Here is a 23783-nt window from a genome sequence, read left to right as displayed (position 1 = left end):
CATGCCAATCAAGATGCCCATCTAAGCTTGTCCCTTTTCCCTGCGTTTGGCCTATATCCATGTACCTGTCCAAATGTTTTAGTAAAGGTTGTAATTGTACCCACGTCTGCTGGCAGCTCATTCCATATACCCACCACCCTCTGTATGAAAAACTTTCCCCTTAAATCTCCTTTAATCTTACCCCTTTCTCCTTAAACCTATGCTTCTGGTTTTAGACTCCCGTACCCTGGGGTAAAAAACCATGACCACCTACCCTATCTATACCCCACATGATTTTATAAATCTCTTTAGGGTCACCCCTCAACTTCCTTTGCTCCCGAGAAAACAGTCCCAGCCTATCCAATCTCTCCTTACAACTCAAGCCCATGGGCAGCATCATTGCAAACCTTTTCTGCACTCTCTCTAGCTTAATCCCATAGTTTATTGGATGAAACACAAAGACAGATGACTAGCATTGTGTTTTGTTGACTTAACACATCCAAAGCAAATCTCAACAAACCATATCCAAGCCTGAATTACAGAACCAGAGGAAGATCATCAACTAACACATGTTTGTAGATCCAGGTTTACAGGAGATGCCCAGTACTAACTGGAAACTACCCTGTTCTTCCACAGGTTGAGGCTGTTCAGTCAACTGGAGGAAGATCTCAACTCCCAGCAGCATGAGTTGCACTGGCTGATGGATAAAGCTAAACAGCTTGCTGAGAAGGATAAGTCTCTCGCTGCAGAAGCTGAGAAAGAAATTAACTTGCTGGAAGTGACCTGGAATGATACCAAAAAGCTGATCAATGATATGTGAGTACTGAAAAACTGATCAATGGCTTGAGTACAGTAAAACTAATTAATGGGATGCATACAGTAAAACTAATCATGACCCATCTACTGTAAGCCACTTCTGTAAACCAATGATACATCAATGGTCAAACTAATGAATAACATGAGGACAATTGAACTAATCAATGTGGTGAGGATGGTTAAACTAATCAGTGACGTGATGACGGTAAAACTGATCAGTAACACAAGGACAGTTGAACTAATTAGTGACCCAAGTACTGTAAATCTAATCAATTGCACAAGGACAATTAGATTAGTCAATGACATAAGGATAGTTAAACTAAACAACAGCACAAGGATGGTTAAACTAATCAGTAACCTGTGTACTGTAAATCTAACCAACAATACGTGGACTATTAAACTAATCCATGACAAGAATACTGTAAAACTAATCGATGACGTGAGTAAAACTAAGCAATGCAAATGAACAGTTAAACTACTCAGTGACCCGAGTACAGTAAAACCAATCGATATCAGGACAATTAAACTAATCGGAATGGGTGAACAGTGAACTCATCAATGACTCAAAGATGGTTGTACTGATCAGTCGTGTGAGGATGGCAAAACTAATCAATGACATGAGGATGGTAAAACTGATCAATGGCTCATACTGATCAAAAGAATGAAATGGAAGGCTGGACTCTTGCTTCACTAATTCATGACCAATTTCAGTTGCTTTTATCTTCAGACCAATTGAATTAGCCACTTACGTAAAATTATAGTTGCTTAGTTTGCATTTAAAGCAAATTTAACATTAGTTAATCAAATCAGTGCATATGGTTGAATTGTACGTGAGCTGTTATTTCTGTTTCTTCTGAGCATGTCACAAACTAATATTTCCTTTATCCATTGATGTGATTTGAGCAGCGTTACCAATTCTAACATTTGCTGCCCATCCCTGATAGTCATTGCATAAGCAAGTGGCTTTCTGAGGCTCCTTCAGAGGGTGGTGAAGAGGTATGGTGTGGGGATTGCACTAATAGATTAGACTGGGAGACGACGGCAACTATCCTTCCATAAAGCATACGAACAAATCGGTTGGATTAAAGTTTGGAATGTTTGATTTCTGAGATCTGTATAATGGGCACACCACGCAGTGCCAAACAGTCATCCAACAATATAGGGTCTAACCACCTGCACCAGACAATCAATGACGTTACCATTGCCAAGTCTCTCAACACTGCCTTCCTGTGGTTCACCATAAACTAGAAATATAATTAGCCTTGCCAGATAAATAGTGTGGCTGCAAGTGCAGGTCAAAGGCTACGTATCTTGCAGTGATAACTCAGCCTTGACTCTAGGCTCAGGAGTTTAATGGAATACTACAAGAACTGCAGCAGCTCATGAAAGCTGCTTTCAGGAGTTGTTAGGAATAGGCAATAAATGTTGGCCTTGTCAATGAAGCCCACTTTCTATAAATAAAATAGAAATGTAAAGTTTTATTAATGTAACAGAGATCTCAGTGTGGTTGTTCAGGGTCATTGACAAACATAATGTATGGAAAGCAGTGAGGGAGATTGGACATTTTAGAAACTCCCTTAACAGCACTTAGAGTGGGCAACTGGACATGTGCAACTGAACATGACTTTGCAAAACTAAAAGGGAAATGTTCACAGCTATTTCCAGTAATGCAGAGGAAGAGCATGTCCAACACATTGGGCCTTCCTTGGAACTCCCTGCATTAGACAGTGTGTCTCTGGTAATTTATGAAAACTGCAAGGGCTCTTGGGATTGCCATGTAAACTGGTTGCTGTTGTAGAAGCCCTCACCCTACCCGTCTCCACAGAGCCATGAGCACATCCAAACTCAGGCCTGTACATGCACTCCTGACATAAGACCTTTCAGGTTGTAGGTTCCACTAGGAGTGTTTGCCAATTTGGGGAATCGTCCATGCATGAGTTAGGGCCCTGACTTAAAGACCTCCTGATTAACTCACTGGATTCTCATCAGAGGTTTGACTGTAAGGTAGATTTTCAATGAGGGATTGATGAAACATGTCTCTCAGTCTTCCTCCAGGAAATTGACAAAACATTTAGGCTCCTTTCTCTGAAGCTTCTCTCAGTATTACTGCAGGAGATTGAGAAAAGGTCTCAATGAAGTTCTCTTTCAAAATAAATTGGCTTCTGATTTCCTGTGGCATGTATAAATGAAATGTCTTCAATCTCCACATTTATTTATTGTTTCTTCATAACAGTCAGGATCAAGGCAGTTGCCTGGTTGCCCTCATGAGGGATTATCAGAGCTTCAAGTCTGCTCTTCTCAAAGTGGTTGAAAATTCAGAAGCTGTAGCAGTGATCAAATCAAGTCTGCTGGATCAAGAAGACTTAAGGAGAACGTTGTCCAGGGTAGGTGCCATTTTAACCCCTTCAGTATAATTCCTTGCATGTAGAGGCCCGAAAGAATTGGAACATAATGTTACACAATTACATAACACAAACATTGATTTGGGGATTTTCCCTGATTTTTAATCAATCTCCCATCTTTTGGCATCTTTATAACGGTCAGAATCTATTTGCTCTCACTTTCCTTTTCAACTTCACAAAATTAAACTTGGAATATAACATTTTGGGGAATTATCACTTTAAGATCCTTCCTCATGATTGGAAGTTGTTCAAACCAGCTGATTCATTCAGCTTGGACAATTTCTCGATGATACCTCGTCAACAAAGCCCGTGTTCACTATCTAAGGGTGAGCTCTTGCTTTGACTTACCGTGTTGGATAATGAAATGGACATTTCATTGCATCGCAACACAAACACAAATGATTTGGCAGTCTCATGCATGTAATGTATTGGGAAATGCATCATGATATCATTTGCATGGTTGTCTCTTATTATGAAACTCCAGGTTTGCTACTTCACTGAACTATTATTTATACAGTATTTGGCATCCAATGGGTTAAGTGAGTAGCCAATACGTTGTGTTGTAGCTAAAGGAACACCAGAAGCATTTGCCCATCTGACCCTGTACTCTGTGAGACCTTAATCCCTCTGACTCACCGTCTCTCTTTTTCTCAAAAGCCCCCATTCATTCTCCCAGCACTCCATAATGTTGGGACAAAACATTATTACAAAGGTAAAGTGGGCATTTTCTCATTTTCAGTATTAAAGCCCTAATTTGACATTATTGGCTTTATGGTCATTTGAGTTATAGTGTCATACAGCACAGAAACAGGTCCTTCAACTCACAATGTCCATGCCACCCATTGTTCCTATCTACAGTAATCCCATTTACCAACATTAGGTCCATAGCCTTTGATGACTTTGCGGTCTTCTATTCCTTACTTGATCTGCCAGATTGCCACCCACATAATCAAGATGAACCATATCAATGTATGTTGTTGTTGTCAGCCCTTTATCTGGACCATGCCAACAAAACTGGCTATTACTCAAAAGCTTTCAAGTCATGTGAACTCTGCCCAGTAATGTGGAAACAGTTAATTTTCATCACCATTTTCATTAATGTAAAAATATTCTGTAACACATTACATCTGTGAAGTTACAAAGAAAGATAACAAACATAACTTTTGATGACAGTCCTTTTGAAAATATATTAATGTTTGTCATCTGGAAAAAGAGAGATGTCAAAAAGATAGGGCTCTCAATCAAAAAAAGATGGGTGTATACAGGACAGTTAATTCCTTTCCAAAATTTCCAAAATTCCTCTTAGAATTGCTATACACTCACATTAGCCATTTTCATAATGATCATCCTATAAAGCTCTTCTATTTGTTCTCACTTTACTTTTCAACCACAAAATTAAACTTGGAATATAACATATTGGGGAATTATCAGTTTAAGATCCTTCCTCATGATTGGCAGTTGTTCAAACCAGCTGATTAGTTCACCTTGGACAATTCCTCAATGATGCCTAGTCAACAAAGCCTGTGTTCACTATCTGAGGGTGAATGCTTTAACTTATAGTGTTGGATAATGAAATGGACATTTCATCATGTTGCAACACAAACACAAATGTGACACTATCTGACTTGCAGAACTTTGTAAAACCTTCTTTTACAAGGTTTTGTTTGGGTATCAAATGATGCATTTATATGGGTGACAGATTTCAAAAACTGAACAGCCCTACAGGTCACTTAGAAATAATCCCGAGATGTGTTACAAAATTGGTGTTTGGCTGAATCTGGTGGCATTTCATTTCCTTGGGATCTTTTACTTTCTCCTGGTGTAACTTGGGAGTGAGGTTGAGGCAAGTCCTTGGGTAAACTTCTGTTTTGACTATCACAATGGGTATTCCACTGATCTCTTGACACACAATCCCTGTAGAAGGTCTAGCCAGGTAACTTTAATGGCAGGCTCAAATGTCTTGTAAAACCTTTCTCTGATTCTTTCTGTTTGTTCGACAGCATGAGGTGGCAAAGTCCGAGTTAAACGGGAGCCAGGAGCAATTGGATGGATTCACGTTGAAAGGCAAACAGCTCTTGGCTGAACTGAAGAAAATTCATGGCTGTAACCCAGGCCCACTCAAAGAAGATCTGAACAACATCTTGGACCAGTGGCTAGATGTAAGGATGATCCGTAGTAATGCTATTTGAACTTCTCTTGTTGAATGCGGTGGAAAAGAAGTCTCAGATATAATGTCAGTTCTCCTTTCAGGCTATTGCCTTTGCACAACTGTGTAGCTGATAGAGGACATCTTGACCCCACAGCTTGTTCCTACCAATGTCTCTATTGCAAGTAATTCTGCTGGGGGGGGGGTGATGTAAAAGGAAATAGTACAGTAATTGCACGTGAGATACAAATGAGGGAGACACTTGTTCACTTGTTATGCTTACCTGAAATTCCTTGGACTGCTGGAGAACAAACAAAATTTGTTTCATCTTATGAGTTATAGAATCATTCATCAACTTTCACATACTTAGAAGTTGTTAGCTGATTAGGTCATAGGTGCAACTAATTGATTGAGCTGGAAGATTTTGTCATACTTCGAGTAGCCACGTTTATTAATAGCAAACTATGCACATTCTTCTCTTGAAGGTATCTGAGAGACTGGATGCCAACATTGAAAAACTAAGTGTGAGCCTTGCACTGTGGGAGGATGTGCTGAACATTGGTGATGAGATAGACACTTGGTCCAAAAGTTGTGTCTCTGAACTGAATGAAATGATCGGCAACTTGAATGACAGTCAGAGAATGGAAATGAGATTGCTCGAGTTCCAGGTAGATCACAATAGTGTAATTCAAGTGGAACAATGAAGTTCTGCTTTAAGTTAATGCATGCAATTTTCATTGTTGTCCATTGGCTGTTCACTCAGCTGAGTCAAAGTCGGTGATCAGATTTGCTAGGTGTACAAATTGACATATAAGCAGAGAAGCTAAATTGTCAGTTCCAAGTAACAAACGTGTTTTGGAGTGCGGGGTTATTCAGTCTGCTCAGAGCAAGAAGCCTCACAATAAGTTGGATTATTGCTGTAGGATTCTCTGACAGTGGCTGCAAAGTGCACATTGTGCAGTGTCCTGAAATAGGGATCGTGGTCCTAAGACCTCAGTTTGCAAATGAAAGGGCCATGCTTCTTCCGGCGTTTAGCATGAGCCCTTTTAGAAATGCCAAGGTTTAGAACGCCAGCATAAACGGCTCATGACACCTCAGCCATCCTTTTGAATTAACGTCCAAGTGTAGGAAGTGACGTGGTCAAGCAGACAATCCCGTCCTGGTATCTGCTCAGAACATTGTCCTGTGCACACGGCATCTCGTCTTACCTTGAGCAACCCCACTGCTCCTGAATTTGGATGTGCTGCTAAGCAAGTCTTACAGTATCTTCTGCCCTTCTCTAGTTGGCCAGTCCTGTGTACTGGAGATGTTTTAGAATTTAAAAAAAAATCAGCGAAGAAAGGAGAAATTCAGACCAGATGATTTTTGTGGATCTTTATGTTCCCTTGTTTATTCTATCAGTCATGTCAAATCTGAATATTCTTCTGTTCCTTTCTTCCTTTAAAATTAGCAAGTTTCCCCTTAAGTATATCTACACTATTCAGTTCTTGTGGTAGAGAACCCTGCACAGTCACTATTTTATAGGTAAAATTTCTTCTGACTTCTATATTGGATGTATTAGTAATTATATTTATGGATCCTGATTTGACATCCCTGGCAAATGTAATCTTTGTAATCTTACAATCAGTACTTCCGTTGAGACATCTTACTATCTCATGATTTTGCTTGTCTTTGCAACTTGTCCCACACCATTCTTGGGTTTGCGTTGTCTTTATGCCTTCTGTTGAATCTTGTTCTCTCCCTGTTATCCTTCAATTTGTTTTGATTTGTGTGGAGATGATTTCACTAAAACTTCAGCACAATCCCTTATTTCCCTGCCCCTGTGGTCCTTTTTAAAATAATGTTGTACTTCCAAACACTCAGCTCTTCTGGGCTCAATAATTTAATGCCAATATCCTGTCCTTTAATATTCCTTCAAGAGCATTTCTGCTCAAAGTACATTGAGGCTGCTGGTGACATAAGCCAAGCACTGATTGAGTGACACTCCATTCTCTGTCATTGACTTCTAGTCTGAGGTCCAAAGCAAACAGGAGAAGCTTAAGTGCCTCCACTCTAAAGTCAGTGAACTGACAAAGGTAACCAAATGTCAAGAGGCTCCACCTGTACTTCAGGTAAGCAGAAGTGTTTGATATGTTCCTTATGTCTATTGGTCATTTTTAATAATGAAACATGAAGCTAGGAATTTCAAGGATATACTTCTGGGTGTGGACTAGAAGTTTGTGTTAGAGATGCTGTATCGTGTAGGACTAAACTTTGCTTGAATCGGTGACACTTTGGATAATCCCACTGAATAATCTCTTTAAAGTCCTGGGTCCTGCTCTCCTTAAGGAAAACCACTTTTTCCGAGTTTCATGGGTTGGGACAGAAGCCCTTTATTCATTAGTCACAGTCTCTGATGATAGGGAACATACCTTGAGTCTAGTGGTATAAGAATCAGCAATTAGTATAATGTGGTTAAAGGATTTGTAAGGGTAGCTAGAAACTATTTCTTACAGGGATTGGGGAGGTGGGGCGGATGGAAGTGACGGGTGTGGGGGGAGAGTGTTGCTGTGGGTGCTGGTCGTGCGCTCAGAACAAGAGACTGTACTGAAGTTAGAGCTTGGAATTATGTCACTGTGAAGGGTTGGGGGGCAGGGTCAGGAGTTTAGAACGAGCTATTGAACGGTTCCCTTATACAATGAGGTGGACTATGACCTCACGATTGACCTTGTTGTGACCTTGCACCTTATTGCACTGCACTTTCTCTGTAGCTGTGACACTTTGCTTTGTACTGTTGCTGTTTTTACCTGTACTGCATCAATGCACTTTGTACTAACTCAATGTAACTGCACTGTGTAATGAATTGACCTGTACGATTGGTTTGTAAGACAAGCTTTTCACTGTACCTCGGTACAAGTGACAATAATAAACCAATACCAATAATAAACCAATACCAAAAGAGGCTAGAGCTGAGGATAATGTCAGGGAAACACTGCATTTCCCTAGCACTTCACATAACCTCAGGACTTCCCAAAGCACCTTTGAAGCTGTGTAACGTGGGCAGCATTGCTTAACACAAACGATCTTGGGAATTTGGAACTCTCTGTCCCCAAGAGGATGTGGATCATTGGGAAAAATTGGAGCTCCCAAAATTGAGATCAATTAACCTTTATTGGTTGGTGCTATCAGGAGAGAAAGGGCCAATGTGGACAAATGGAGTTAAGAAACAGATCAGTAGTCATCTAATTAGTTGGTAGAGAAAACTGGAGGGCTTGCTTGCTTCTTTCCTTAATTTCTCCTTTCTCTAGACAGCATTGTATTAAGAGCAGATCGACTTTGGTGAGGGACCCCTTGGTTTCATCACAGATTTGCTAAGTTACAAAATAGCAACAATAGGACTGGAGGTGGTTAATGTTGCTCATATTCCAATTGATCACCGCTCCTTATCTGCAGGCAGTGGAAGCCGATTCCCAGAAGAAGTTGGATCATGCACAGGAAGTGTCCGAGGTGGCGAGAGAGACATTGAAAGATTTTCGAGTCCAGAAAAATCAGATGGAGAGCTACATTAAGGATCTCAGTGACTGGTTACACACGGTGGAGTGCTCACTCTCTGCCTGTGCCAGCAGCCAGGATCTCGACGACCTGAGGAAAGTGAAGGTATAGAGGAGAAGGCGAGGTGGCCAGGCCAGCTGCAGTCACCAGCCCCCTGTTGTCTTATTGATTATTTTGTTTGCCTTTGCAGGAACTGGACTTGGAGCTGGTCAACCAGCAGGGCAGGATTGACTCTGCCCGAGAGAACCTCAATGGCCTCTGTCGGAAGTACCACTCCACGGAGCTGGAGGGGCTGGGCAGCAGGGTCACCAGACTGATCAAACAGTATGAAGCTGTCAACCAACTATCCTCCAAAACACAAGGCAGGCTCCAGGAGGCATTGGAACAGCGCTTCAATGGTGAGGAGAGTTCCACAGCTGAGTGAATTACAGGGCAAAAACAGGGCACTCAGCCCAACTGGTTGGTACTGGTGTATATGCTCCACACGTATCTTCCTCATCACCTTTTATATCTGCACCCTTCTGTTCCTACTATTGCTTCCAACTCCCCGTATTTCATTTCCACTTTAAAAGCATCCATCTTATTTACCTCAACGCCCTCTTCTGGCAGGCTTCACATCCTAATTGCTTTCTTGACAAGAAGTTTTCCTTGAATTCCCTGCTGGATTTCTTCGTGATTATCTCATTTCATGGCCCCAGTGCAAGTATAGTGAATTATGTTGAACCTATCAAATTTCTTACTAATTTTAAATGTTATAACAAAAACTCTATCAGGTCAGATCTTAGACAAAAGAGCTGCTGGCTATTCAGGCTAAGCTGAATGTTGCTGGATTGAACTACACCATCAAATATTTTGTGCAGGTGACATTTACACTGTGAAACTTTGGTCAATCAAGTTCCAATTCCATTACCCTGATTAAAATTAACCAATTAACCAATCAAATTCCATACCCAGGAATCAATCAGGTTCCTAATCTACCTCTGTTGTGCTATTCATTGCTGGCTAGTTTTATTCACGGACATTCTGTTGAAAGTACCTCTCTTGAAGCAAAATTAACATTAAAGTTCCTCATCCACTTCACTCTACAGGCTGTCCCCGGATTACGAATGCTTAACTTACGAACACTCGTACATACAAAGAAGCTCCCATAATACTACTAGATTCAAAAGTTTTACAAACGTTCATTCTTATGAACAGCTGAACTAGTTACATCTCTCTCTGTCTCCACTTGTAGTAATTGTTCTTTCTGATCAGTCTTGCATGTTTTTGATGCCATTCATTACAATAATGTGGAGGTACGGTTACCATATCATGTGATTTTTGTGTATTTTCCAACTTATGGACAAAATTGACTTAAGGAAGTCTGTAAAAACAGACCACTGTAAAAAAACAAAATTGCCCGTAAAACAAAAAATTGCCCAACCCAAAAAAAATTTGCAGTGGGAGTGGGGCGATGTGCTCAGTTTGGGTTCATACAAATCTGTTGGATATTAGATTTAGTTAGTAGTGATATCTATTTATGGGAGAGAGCCTGGCAGTGAGATAAGTTTATGACCTAGAGCTTGAGCTCTCACCTGAAAGAACACCTTCAATATTTTAGGATTACTTGAGCAAGAAGCTGGATAGTCCCGATGCAGGGTTTTGGCCTGAATCGTCGACAATTCCTTTTCCCCCCCATAGATGTTGCTCCACCCACTGAGTTTCTACAGCAGATAGTTTGTTGCTCCTGGCCTTACTAACACCCCGTACAATAGTGTCGAAACTTCCCTATTTCTAAACATCAACACCATTGCAATAACAGCCAATATACCATTTGCCCTCTTAACTACTTGCTGCACCTGCCTGCTTACTCTTTGAGATACTGTTTTTTTTTGTTTGGTGATATTGATTGACACAAAAATACTGACCAATGCGTTGGGGAGAACTCCTCATTCTTTTTCAATAGTGCTAAGGGATCTTTTACGGACGTGCCCAAGGATCGAACCTCTCAATTGAAAGATAACATCTCCGATAGGACAGAACTTCCATGATCTCTAGTGCCAACCCAGATTAGGTCTCGAACTTCTGGCATGGCATTTGAACCCACAATTTTGAAACCTGCTACCCTCTCTCGGTTACAGTTTATTACTCTTTTGAATGCCACTGTTTGATGCTCCTCCCTCTTGGAATTGATGTTTGATGTCACTCCTCTCAGTATCACTGTTTGATATCGATCTGCCTAGTTGTCACCTTTTTATTGTTGATCTTCATTAATGTTACTTCTGTTTCTCTGCAACAGTGGGTGTTCCCTCTGCTGAGTATCTCTGTTTGATGTTAATTCACCTGAATGCCATTACTTATTGTTCATCCGCCTCAATCTTCCTCTGCCTATTTGTACTCTTGCTCTGTCTTTGGTTGCTATTCCACTTCCAGTTTGTTATTCCTTTTTACTGTGACTTTTGGGTACTCCCTCTAAACGTCACCACTGTTCCTCCTCAGTTCCCAGTTCGCTTTTACTGTAAGTGCCTTTAACATTACTCCGGTGAATATTAGTATCAATAGTAATGTGGTTTCCTCCTGCTGAAGCGTTGGTCAATTTTTTTACTCTAATTTGCACTGCTGCATCTAATAGTTTGGTTGAGCAATGGAACTAACAGCAAGAGCTTTTATTAATTTTTAAGTTTTATTTTTGTAAGGCATCTTGCAGGAGTTTCAGCTGTGGTTGTGTGATGCCAGGGCGTCAGTGAAGGACTGCGGTGACCAAGCTGGAGATAGGCACACCATTGAGGCGAAGCTACAGGAACTCAAGGTCTGTGACCCCTCCTCATTGCCCATCAGATGTAGCCTGCAGTATTTATGTAACCAAAGTGCCAATGAAAACTAAAATCATTGCATAACAGTGAAGATTGGAGCTGGTGGATCCTGTGGTTATAAATTAACACAGACTTCCCAAAATGCATATTCAGCTCAAAGTATTGGTGAAAATATTTCCTTGCCAGCGGGATTCTGGATTGAATGCCGCTTCAAGCTTCTGTAAATTCAACACTGAGAGGGGTAAATCATTGCAGCCGTGTGACTGAACGCAGCTTGTTTCTACCACCTGTTCCATTCGACAGCTGTGATCCTGCTAGCTTCCACACAGACTGCAACTTGTTGAGTGACAATCATGTTCTAAAGATTGGAGCAAATATCCACAGATGCTGGAAATCCAAAACAAAAACGGATCCACTGGAAATGCTCAGCAGATCAGGCAATGTTCCTGGAGGGAGAAACAGAGTCAATGTTTCAGATTAACGGAGGACGATGAAGGGTCATTGACCTGAAACATTGACTCTCATTCTCTCTCCAAGGATTCTGCCTAACCTATTGAGTGTTTCCAGCATTTTGTATTTTTGTTTTAGATTTCTAGAGACCTTAGCAACTTATTCTGGACAGGAGCTGTAGGTTCCAAAACTTCTTTTGCTACCCCCCCACTTCAAAAAGGTTTGTCTTTTTCTGGTCATAGCCTCAACACATTTCTCCACTCTAATTATAAACAGGGAATAAAATCCTTTTGTTGTTATAATTGTGCCCATGTTCCTAATGTTCCTACAACCTATGGAGGGGGGTGGGTGGGAGATCATTACTATGTTTGAAAACAAAGGCCACAAGAGAAACTGATAGGGTATTGGGTAAAGGTCAATGTGAGACCGGGTGAGGAGGATAGGGCATGGGGGATAGATAGGGATAATGTATACAAAATAAAATGAGGAACAGGGTATTGGGGACAGGAATGAAGAGAGAAAATGGAGGTGGGGTATGGGAGAAAGGCTACAGGATATGGGGACAGGGTATAGAGGGAGCGTTCTCGGGTATGGGCTTGGGGCAGGGTATGTGGATATGGGTGATAAGTTGTGGGGAATTGGTGTGGGGAGGGATTGAGGGGCAGTATATGGGGGGTGGGTAGGGGTATGGGGTTTGGGCATGATGAAGTGGAATGGGTATGGAGAAGTATATGAGGAATGTATGGGGCAGGTATGCGGGGGCAATGAGTATAGATAATGTGAAGGATATAGAGACAGGGTAACACCTTGAAAAGAATAATCATAGGACTGAGCAGACTCAGCATGGATTCACAAAGGGAAAATCATGTTTGACTAATCTGTTGGAGTTCCTCAAGGATGTGACATGTAGTATAGATAAGGAGGCACCACTGGATGTGGTATATTTGGATTTCTGGAAGGCTTTTGATAAGGTCCTGCACAACAAGCTGATTAACGAGGTTAGAACACATGGAATTGGGTTAATGTACTGACATGGACTGAGACTCAGTTATCGGACAAGAAGCAAAGAGTGGGAATAAACAGATCCCTCTCAGGCTGTGAGTGGTGGGGTACTAGAGGGATGGATGCTTGCACCCCATTTACTTAAGACCTACACCTGTGATTTAGTTGAGGGAGCAAACTGTCATATTTCTAAGTTTGTTGACGATACTAAATTCTGTGTGATTGTGAGTACAGAGGTGGATGCAAAGAGGCTTCAAGAGGAAATAGATGATCCGAGTGAGTGGATGAAAACACGGCTGTGGGATTTAACGTGTAACTAGGTGAGGTATTCCACACTGGTGCACATGTTAAATGGTGAGAAATTGAATGTTCAACTAGTTGCTGAAGGCCAACATGCAGCCGCAGCAAGTGATAGGAGGGCAAGTGGTAGTTAGCCTTTAGTAAGAGAGGATTTGGTTATAGGAATAAGCAAGTCATTTTGTAATTGTGCAGTTCCTTGATCAGACTGCTGGTGTCCTTACCGAAGAAAGGATGTACTTGCCACTGAGGAAGTACAACGATGATTCTCCAGACTGGTTCCAGGGACGGTGGGTTTGCTGTAGAGAGGAGAGATTGAGTAGATCAGGACTGTATTCTGAAGAGTTTGGAAGAATGGCAGGAAATCTGATTGAAATTTACAAATTTCTGCAAGGGCTTGACAGGCTAGATGCAGAAAGATGGTCTTCCTAGACACAGGAGTCTAGGACCAAGTGGCACAGCTTCAGAATAAGGAGTAGGTGATTCAAGTCTGAGATGAAGAGAAATTTGTTCACTCGGGGGCTGGTGAACCTTTGGAATTCTCTGCTTGGATGGCTGTGGAAGCTCAATTGTTGAATTCATTCGAAACAGAGATCAATAGATTTCTGGGCATTAAGGGAATCAAAAATTATGGGGACACTGCTGTTCTCCAGTGACACTGAAGTGGAAGATCAGCCTTGATTTTCTTGAATGCAGGACAAGTTTGAAGGGTGTTATGGTCTTCCCCTGCCTATCCCTGTTCCTATTTGTTGTAGTCTTGTATGGTTGATGTTATGGAGAGGGTATGGGGAAAGGTGTGATGCACAGGGATTTGGGTAAAGGTTGTTTAGGAACGGGTGTGGGGAACATTATAGGGTGAATTATAGGAGCAGGGAAAGAACTGTAATCCTTCAGCACTCATGCAAGTTCACTATTTTCAATGTTGAGTTTGGTGTTAATGTGCAGAGAGTTGTGGACACAGCTCAGCTCAGCACATCGCAGAAACCAGCCTTTCCTCCATGGACTCTGTCTATTCTTCTCGCTGTCTCAGTAAAGCAGCCAGCATAATCAAAGACCCCAGAAACCCCGAACATTCTCCTCTCCTCTCCCATCAGGCAGAAGATACAAAAGCCTGAAAGCGCGTACCACTAGGCTCAAGGACAACTTCTATCCCGCTGTTATAAGATTATTGAATGGTTTCCTAGTATGATCAGATGGACTCTTGACCTCACAACCTACCTTGTTATGACCTTGCACCTCATTGTCTACCAGCATTGCACTTTCTCTGTAGCTGTGACACTTTATTCTGCATTCTGTATTTTTTACCTTGTGCTACCTCAAAATGCACTGTGTAATGAATTGATCTGCATGAATGGTATGCAAGACAGGTTTTTCACTGTACCTCAGTACAAGTGACAATAATAAACCAATTCCAATTATACAGTAAACTCAACATAGATTTTCACTCACTCATTCTCCCTCAATCATTCCCAGTTTTTCTCTCACCTTATTCATTCATCTAACTCACACTTGGTCATTCAATCACATTCGCACGTGACACCTCAGACTCCCACACTCGCTCACTTGTTCTCTCAGTTGCTCACTCACAGATGTGCTGGCATCTTCACTCACTCACGTTTCCTCATTCAGTCATTTGTTCACGGGCTCCCTCTTGCTCGGTGACCTACTGTCTTGTTGTTCATTCACTCACTCAAATGCACAGTTCAATTCTCTCACTCACCCCCTGAGTTTCTGTAAGTATTTTTAATGTACACATCAGGTGCTCCTTAATCTTGTTGCGTTGCAGAACAAGGTTGAAGGGCCATATGACCTACTCTTGCTCCTATTATGTTCTTGTAAGTTGGATGGACCGGGACTAGCTGTTGACAGGTAGTGCCCGTTGGTACATGCAGTCATTCACTCTTTTGTCCTCGATCTGTTTTAAGATCTATCTTTGAACCAGCAATGATCCTGTGATGGGACTTGCATTGTTTTCCACAGGAACTCCTAAGCAGGGTGAGCACGGGACAGAATAAACTGGATGCGGCTGTGGCTGAAGGAGACAAACTGGTGCCGCACTTGCCCAAACCCAGTGCTTCCCAGCTTCAGCAGCAGCTGGCCAATAACCAACAGGAGTGGCAGGGCTTCTTGAGTCAGTGCCAACAGAATAAGAAGGCCTTGGAGGACTATGTTGAAGAGTTGAATAGGTAGGTATAAACATAGCCATGGTTCTGTGGTTAGTACTAAAGCTTCCAAAGATTTTAAAATAAAATGCAAGCTGCTGCTTCTGCCTGGAAGGAGTGCTGCACTGTCAAATATGTCCTCTTTCAAGTGAGATACCTCCCAGGTGAAGCTAATATTGGAAGAAGGCCAAGGAAGTTATCCCAGAACACCGGTCAAGATTTATTCCTGAACTACTACATAAAAAATATATTAGAGTCATAGAGTTATCAAGTACTTATCACTTCAGTTAGTGGGAACTTGCTGTGTGTAAATTGGCTGATGAAGTTCCCTGCATTAAACCAAGGACCACTCTTCATAAATACTTGGTGGGCTGCAAGAGGCCTTGTGATGTTTTAAGGTAGTGAAAGACACTTTATAAATGCAAACTTTTTGAGCACAGTTCAGTTACTGTGAGATTGCTTCATTTCATTAGGTCTCCCTTGTATGTTGAATATATGGGCAATTGATAGGAATGTGGGGAGAATAAAATGGGATTAGTGCAGGATTAGTGTAACTGGGTGTTTGATGGTTGCTGCAGGCTCGGTGTGCTGAAGGGCCTATTTCTGTATTGTTTAACCATGACTTTCTATGACTGTAGGTGGAGCCTTGCTGCTGGGAATGCATTGTGAGGCTCTGTACCAAGACTTCAATTTATTCTCGTGTGTATGCGTATGTGTATACTCTGATCTTCTTTTGCATGACAACCATTCCTCTGACTGAAAATTTGTTTTTATAAAAGCTTCGAGAGCTGTCAGAAGAAGCTGAGTCTATGGCTCCATCAGGCAGAAGAAAGATTGACCACAGAGTTTATCGGCGAGAACAAGAGGAACACCCCAGAGATGCAAGCTGAGCTGGAGAAGATGGAAGATTTCTTTGCTGAAATCCAAGGACAAAGGTAGACAGTGTAAAAATAGAAAATGCAGACCTGAAATGTTAGCTCTGTTTCTCCTCCCACAGTTACAGCCTGACCTGCTGAGTATTTCTGTCATTTTCTGTTTTTTTTATTTTAGATTTCCAGCATCTGCAGTTTTTTTTTATTTTCACCAACACAGGTCAACAGTCTTAAAGATGCAACGGTGTTTGCTCTCCCTAACATTGTCAAACTTTCAGAAGGGATACTCAGGCAGATCCAAGAAGAAGGCATCTATCATAAAGGACCCTCATGACCCAGGACATGCCCTCTTCATGTTATTGCCATCGGGGAGGAGGTACAGGAGCCTGGAGACCAACACTCAGTCTTTCAGGAACAGCTTCTTTCCCTCTGCCATCAGATTTCTGAACGATCCATGAACCCATGAACACTACCTCATTATTCCTCTTTTGCACTATTTATTTATTTTTATCTTATGGTAATTTTTATGTCTTTATTTCTTGCACTCTGCTGATGCCGCAAAACAACAAATTTCACAACATATGTCAGTGATAATAAACCTGATTCTGATTTATATACATGCCATATACAGATCGTACAACTCACCAAAAATGCTTCAGTCTTTAATATCACCTTATAGTTAAGAAGTCCAGTGATCTATTCATCAAACTGTTGGAAGAACCTTTAAGGGAACAACATTAAGTTCACTACCTTCCTCAAAAGTAAAAATGGGATTGTGCCATCCCTTAATATATCAAGTGGGAATGTGAAGACTTATGATGTAATGACTCCACATTCCCCTCAACAAGGTAGAGTCAGCACTTACAAAGCAGATCACAGCAAGGGTCAAGACGACACTGTACTATATTACTGCATTGTATTTTTTGTGATCCAATTTATGATCCCATGAAACTCCTTGGAAAGTCTCTCTGACACTGTACAACAGGAATATGTTGTAGTCTTGATGCATCCTCCTGTGTTTCATGTTCCAGGGATTCCTTCGATAACTTGTGCCAGAAGGCTCAGGCCCTGAGCGAGCTGGGCTACGGAGAAGGAGGTGCAACCCGTTCAGCCTCTCAGCTGCTGTCCCGACACCAGCACCTGGCCAAGACGGTGAAGGAGAAGCTGAGAGCTGGCCAGCTGGGTCTGCAGGAACACCAGGCCTTTGAGGAAACCCTGCAGAACACCTGGTCGTGGCTGAGAGAGGTCCAGAGTAAACTTGCTGCTGTGGACAGCACTGTTGGAAACAAGGCCACACTGGAGAAAAAGCTGCTTCAAGTCCAGGTGTGTTACTGGTGCAGATAGAAGATGCATTTGCACTACCCTTCATAGACAGAGCCAGATGGAGAAATGAGAATACCCTTTAAGTTCATTCACTGCACATCCTCCACCATCCAATTTGTAGCCAAATGGATCATTCAATTCCACTTTATTTCTCAGGCTCGAGCAGGATTTGTTAGTCCATTGCTGTTTGTTGAGAAACGATGGTGATTTGACCCGGGGTCTTGATGGACCACTTCTAGGGGTAAGCATGTTGCTATGGGACTGGAGCCATGTGGGTCTGGCCACAAGGGAACAGCAGGTTTCCTTAAATTGACTTGAATGGCATTGGAAAAGCACCATTTATGCCCAAAGTATTTTAATGACCTTTAATCCCCTGAATTTGCTGGCCAGTTTGCCCATTGATACAGCAGGTTCACAATGCATGCCATTATTAATGGGCAAGTTAGCCAGCAGGTTGAGGGCATTAGAAAGTACGCTGTGAGTGGTGAATCTGATTGATTTACATTGCCCTGTCATTTGCTTTTCATAGAAGGCATCTTGCTGTTTTTTCCCCCATATTTTAAGAGTTTGCTAGATAATGTAAATTAATTGCCCATTAAACACACAGAAACAGGTATGACAACCAAGAGTTGTGATGATACTACAGAGACATTCAACCTATTTGACCCAAAAAAGCAACAACTTAAGTTGTTCATCTCATCTCATTGTTCAATTTCTGTTGAAGATTTGAAGAAATATGTTTTCTGTTTTTTCTTACTTTTAATCTGTTTTTTTTCCACACGTTCCATCTTAATCCAATCTTTCTTCTTTATTTCTTTTTTGCACATGATGTGACCCTAAGTGACCCTTATTCCCTTCTCTATTTCTTTTTCCATATTTCTTTATGACATAAAGGGAGGCTGTTTGGCCCTTTGGGTCCATGCTGGCTCACAGAGCAATGCCAATCCCCCACTAATTTTCCCTGTAACCTATTCTCTCCACATTTCCATGAACTCTGCCCAGACTCCACCACTCACCTGCACACTAGGGGCAATTTATGGTGGTCAATTAACCAACTGACCCACACACCTGTGGGAGGAAACTGGAGCATCAAGATGAAACCCACACAGTTGCAGGGAGACTGTGGAAACTCCACACAGACAGCGCCGGAAGTCAGGATTGAACCTGGGTCTCTGGCACTGTGAGGCATCAGCTTTACTAGCTGTGCCACTGTGCTTTCCTGATCCTCAGAACTCGTTGCCAAGGATGCACTTTTGTGATCTCGCTTGTCTTGTTGTGCCCACTCACACTGCCACCCGCTCACCCCTTCAGCACAAAGGATGAATCAGTGGCAAATACCATGTGATGCTTCACTCCAGTGAGGTCCAGACAGACACAAGCATAAGGACATTTTGATAGGAAATTGGATGGGATTGAGCAAACATCATTTTATGGAAAGTAGCAAGAGCATAATGGTTTGAATGGCCCTTTTTGTGCATGAAATTCCATGAATTCTATTATTGAGCTATTGCACAATGTTCCAAGACAAAGTTCGAGCCATCAGATATTTTATAATATGAAGAAATATCTGGGAAGTAAGTGTTTTAGCTGCAAAAAGTAATGTTTTGGTATTCCACAGCTGGTGGGAGACATGGTAAACATATTACAACCGGTGTTCCTACAGCCCAACAGTTAGAATAAGGGCAGGGTTCAGCCACACCTGAAGCACCTGTTTTCAACACTGCGTTGTCTTGTCCAGGAGATCCTGCTGATGAAGGGGGAAGGAGAGGTGAAGCTGAACATGACCATCGGCAAAGGAGAACAGTCCCTGAAGAGCAGTAACCATGAGGGGCGAAAGGCCATTCATGGCCAGCTTCAGGCACTCAAGGAGACCTGGGCCGAGGTTGTCAGTAACTCCGTCAGCTGTCACAGGTACAAGTCTCAAGTAACCTAGGTCATCTCTGACAGCTTATAGCATCTTTGAAGTGCCTGACAAAAAACAAAGGTAAAATGTATGAACGGTCTGTTAAATTTACTGGTGGAATTTGCAATCTGTGATTTACGGTGTGAGAAGTACTTAGGCAAAGTCCATTCCCCTCACTGGACTCTGTCCTATGTTGAACTGGATCCTTAGTATATTGATGTTCTATCTGACCCTGAGCTCCTGTCCCCATTTGCTCCCCATCACCATAGTCACTGATCTCACCTCTATAACGTCTTCCGTCTGTTTCCCTGCCTCAACTCAACTGCTGTTGAAGCCCTTGTCCAAGCCTTTGCTTCCTTCAGGCTTGACCACTCCGAGGCTGATCTTGCCTCTTGCACTCTATGTAAATTCCAGTTCTCTTAAAAAAATCTCTGCTGTCCTGTTTATGGTCATCCCCATGTTTGCTAACCAGCTTTGGTTTCTGGTCTGGCTCCCAGTTTCAATTTAAAATTCTCCACTTCATATTCAAACTCCTCTGTGGCTTTGACCTCCCTTCCCCCCTCCAAATCTGTAACCTCCAACCCTGGGATATCAGTGCTCCTCCACTTCTGGCATGTGGTACTTTGCCAATTTCCATTGGTGGTGTTGCCTTTGACTGCTGAGGGTGTAAATTCTGGAATTTTATCCCTAAATCTTGCCAAGACACAAGAGACTGCAGATGCTGGAATCTGGAGCAAAAAACAAACTGCTGGAGGAACTCGGCAGGTCAGGCAGCATCTGTAGAGGCAACTGGACTGTCGATGTTTTGGACTATCGAGATGAAGAGACGGAATTCCTACAGAAGTTTGTTTTTTTTTTCTCCTAAATCTTGCCACTTCTGTCTCTCTTCCTACTGTGACCAAACCTTTGGTCAGCTACATCACTCTGTGCAGCTGAGTGTGAAATTCTGTCTGATTCTGCTCCTCTGAAGACCGTGGGACAATGTACAACATTAAAGGAAATTATTAAATGCAAGTGGTTGCTTTTTACTTGAGGTTTGGTGTGGAAGAACAAATTTGCCCAAATGTGATCAATATGGTAAAAGAAGCATTATGTTAAAATGTGTCTGGCGAAACATGCTGTCATATTTAATGAATTCTTGTTGTACTTGTGTACAGTCACACTGGTGGAGACTAAGCAAAGCTGTGCAATCCTGAGACAAAATGATAACACACATGCTCCAGCTGTTTGTTTACTCTAAGGATGGGGGCAGCACTGAATTGTTGCATTTATTGCCATTCTGCTTTCTCTGAGCACAGTTGGAAATTGGATTGAGTTAGATGTTGACCCAGACAAAGTAGAGGGTGGCAGGTTACTCTCCCTGAAGGATATTACTGGATCTTTGTGACGGTCCTGCTGCTTCCACCCCCATAAAAGTGACCACATTAATGAAACTCAGATTGGCAAATTTTGAACTTGGCCTCGGATCTGTGATCAGAAAATCAGAAACGTGAGATTGCCATAGGCATCACAGGATCGTGATGGTTTAATGGTTCATCAGAGGTCCGAATGGGTGATACAATGGGAGGACGGTAATGAGAGTGAAGTTGTCCATTTAGTTGGCACATTATGTGGTTTTTCTCTGGGATAGTGTGTATAATCTCTTTCATAAGCTGTTCACCTTAGTCCTTATGCATCATTGGAGTCCCTGGCATCTTACCCATTGAGTTCTGGACACTGGGCAGCCGGTGGTTCCAGCTCAAGTTACGCTCAAAGTTGCAGCCATTTTCAAAACACATTTCTCTGTTCCACCCTCCCTCCACTGGTGCACCCAGATTTCTGCTTTAACTCCCGTTGTCAAATGCAAAATCTGTCATTAGCCAGAACAAAAGGGCAGCAATCTTAAAACCTAATTTGGGAAAAAAATTCATTAGTACAGCTGCTGCTTCACAACCCCAGTGGCCTGGGTTCAATAATGACCTCCAGCACTGCCTTGTAGAGTTTGCATATTCTCCTGGTAATGTTGTGGGTATCCTCCAGGTACTCTAGCTTCCTTCATCCCAAAGACGTGCATGTTGGTAGGTTAATTGTCCCGAGTGTAGGTGAGTAGAGTCTGGTGGGAGTTGATGAGAACGTGGGGAAAACAAAATGGGTTAGGATTAGGGTAGGATTAGTGTAAATGGGTGGTTGATGGTCGGCAGGAACTTGGTGGGCTGAAGGGCCTGCTTCCATACTGTATCTCTGACAATGACATTATTCCTTGATATATTTCATGTAATTATAGAATCGTGCAGCTCAGAAATGGGTCCTTTCTGCCTACTTCATCCATGTTCATCATGATGCCTATCTATGTTCCTCGCCCTCTAGTTCTAGACTCCCCTGCCTGGGAAATAGACTCTGACTATCTATCCTATCTATGCCCCTCATAATCTTATAAACCTCTATAAGGTCTCCCCTCAGCTTCCAGAGTTTCAGTGACCTCACCTTATAACCACAGCCTTCCATTCCAGGCAACATCCTGGTGAATCTCTCTCTCTCTCTCTCTCTCTCTCTCTCTCTCTCTCTCTCTCTCTCTCTCACACATTAATGTAGCAGCTAGCTTAACACTATTACAGTGCCAGTGACCTGGGTTCAATTCCATCCACTGTCTGTAAGGATTTTGTATGTTCTCCTCCCACATTCCAAAGACATACGGGTTAGGATGTTGGCGCTGGAAGTGTGGCGACACTTGTGGGCTGCTCCCAGCACACTCCACGCAAAAGATGCATTTCACTGTGTGTTTTGAAGTACATGTGACTGATAAAGATAACTTATCTCTTCTCTCTCTCTATTGCTAACACTTCTTTTCTGTAATGCCATGGCCAGAACTGTGCACAATACTCTACAATTGCTAACATGATTAATTGAGCTGAAAATGATTTTTCACGAAAATTAAGCAATTAAGAGCATCATTTCACTGCTAATTCCATGCTACGAAACTGATTTGAGAACTAATTTCTAACAGGAAAAGAAACATTGAAAACCTCTTGAAGCATCTATTAATGTCCTTGTAGGAAGAAGATCCACCTCAGTTACAAGAGGGACCTTGTGGGCTTGGATATGTGGATAGGCAGAAATTTGCAATGGTTATCAATTCTCCCTGTAGTTAGACCCAGCTTCTCTCCTGTAACCAGACACTGTGCTTCTCTTATGCCTTTCAGCCATTTGGAGTGGGTGGTGACTCAGTGGAGCAGCTTCCTGGAAAATAAAAGGCAGCTGCAGGAGTGGATGGAGAGTGCGGAGCAGGAAATGAGCCAAAGCCTGGAGCAGCAGCCAGATCTGAAGGACAAGCTCTTGCAGCTGGAGAGACACCAGAGTGTCCTGGCCGACATAGAGAAGCACTCGGTCATGCTTAGCCGCTTGGTTGAGAAAGCCCAGGAGCTGCTGGAGAAAACTGGCGATACGGCTTTTACAGAAGATGCACTGCTGGAGATTAGGACCCAATTTGCTGATGTTGTTGTGGTCGCCAAGGTAACCTGTCCAATTCCCTTGAGTTAAACACAAATAACTTTGACAGACATGGTGAGCTGGTTGAATGCAAGAGCTGTGGCATAAATTGCTGCAGTTGACGTCATGGCTTGCTCGGTTTCTGGCCGAGTAACCTACTTTCTCGACAGAAAGCAGATTGTGCATCAGACTGCCTGGGAAGAAAACTCTTCCACGAATGTCGACTTGCCATTAAGTAACTGTAAGACATGATCGAGGGAATCACAATCTTTCAACAGGTGGAAGGGATAAAGCATGAACCCAATGAACCAAGTCCTTGCACTTGATTCCAGCTCTGCACCAAGCCTGCCAAAAATTGAGCCAGCGAATTATATTGCGAAGATATGGTTATGGTGAAAAGGTGCTTTGATCACTGTCATTCTGTTTCAGTGAAGTGTTTATAGTGATGTGGCTATTGTGATATGTTACAGGGGTGTAATTAGAGTGATTTGGTTATAATGATGAGACTGTGGTAATATTGTGAAAGTGAAACTGTTGGTGATTATTGCCGTGTTGCAGTCACAATTTGACTTTATAGTAGAACAGTTACTGTGATGCTGCAGCGATGATCCTGTTACAGTGATACGTGATGCGGTTAAGATGT

The 23783-nt window shown here is 42.3% G+C and overlaps 1 protein-coding gene across 1 annotated transcript in view; it reads left to right on the top strand.

Annotated features, from left to right (window-relative positions):
• Window positions 1-23783, top strand: part of syne1b (spectrin repeat containing, nuclear envelope 1b) — a 392896-nt gene that overhangs the window by 113719 nt on the left and 255394 nt on the right. The window contains 13 exon segments of the mRNA XM_052012795.1: window positions 616-795; window positions 3029-3179; window positions 5198-5356; window positions 5829-6011; window positions 7353-7454; window positions 8776-8979; window positions 9065-9272; window positions 11550-11662; window positions 15396-15601; window positions 16357-16512; window positions 17481-17772; window positions 19511-19683; window positions 22855-23164. Of these exon segments, the coding sequence (XP_051868755.1) occupies window positions 616-795; window positions 3029-3179; window positions 5198-5356; window positions 5829-6011; window positions 7353-7454; window positions 8776-8979; window positions 9065-9272; window positions 11550-11662; window positions 15396-15601; window positions 16357-16512; window positions 17481-17772; window positions 19511-19683; window positions 22855-23164 (2437 nt within the window).

Source organism: Pristis pectinata, chromosome 3, assembly GCF_009764475.1.
Source record: "Pristis pectinata isolate sPriPec2 chromosome 3, sPriPec2.1.pri, whole genome shotgun sequence".
Taxonomy (NCBI): Eukaryota; Metazoa; Chordata; class Chondrichthyes; order Rhinopristiformes; family Pristidae; genus Pristis; species Pristis pectinata.
This window is presented reverse-complemented; position numbering and strand designations above follow the sequence as displayed.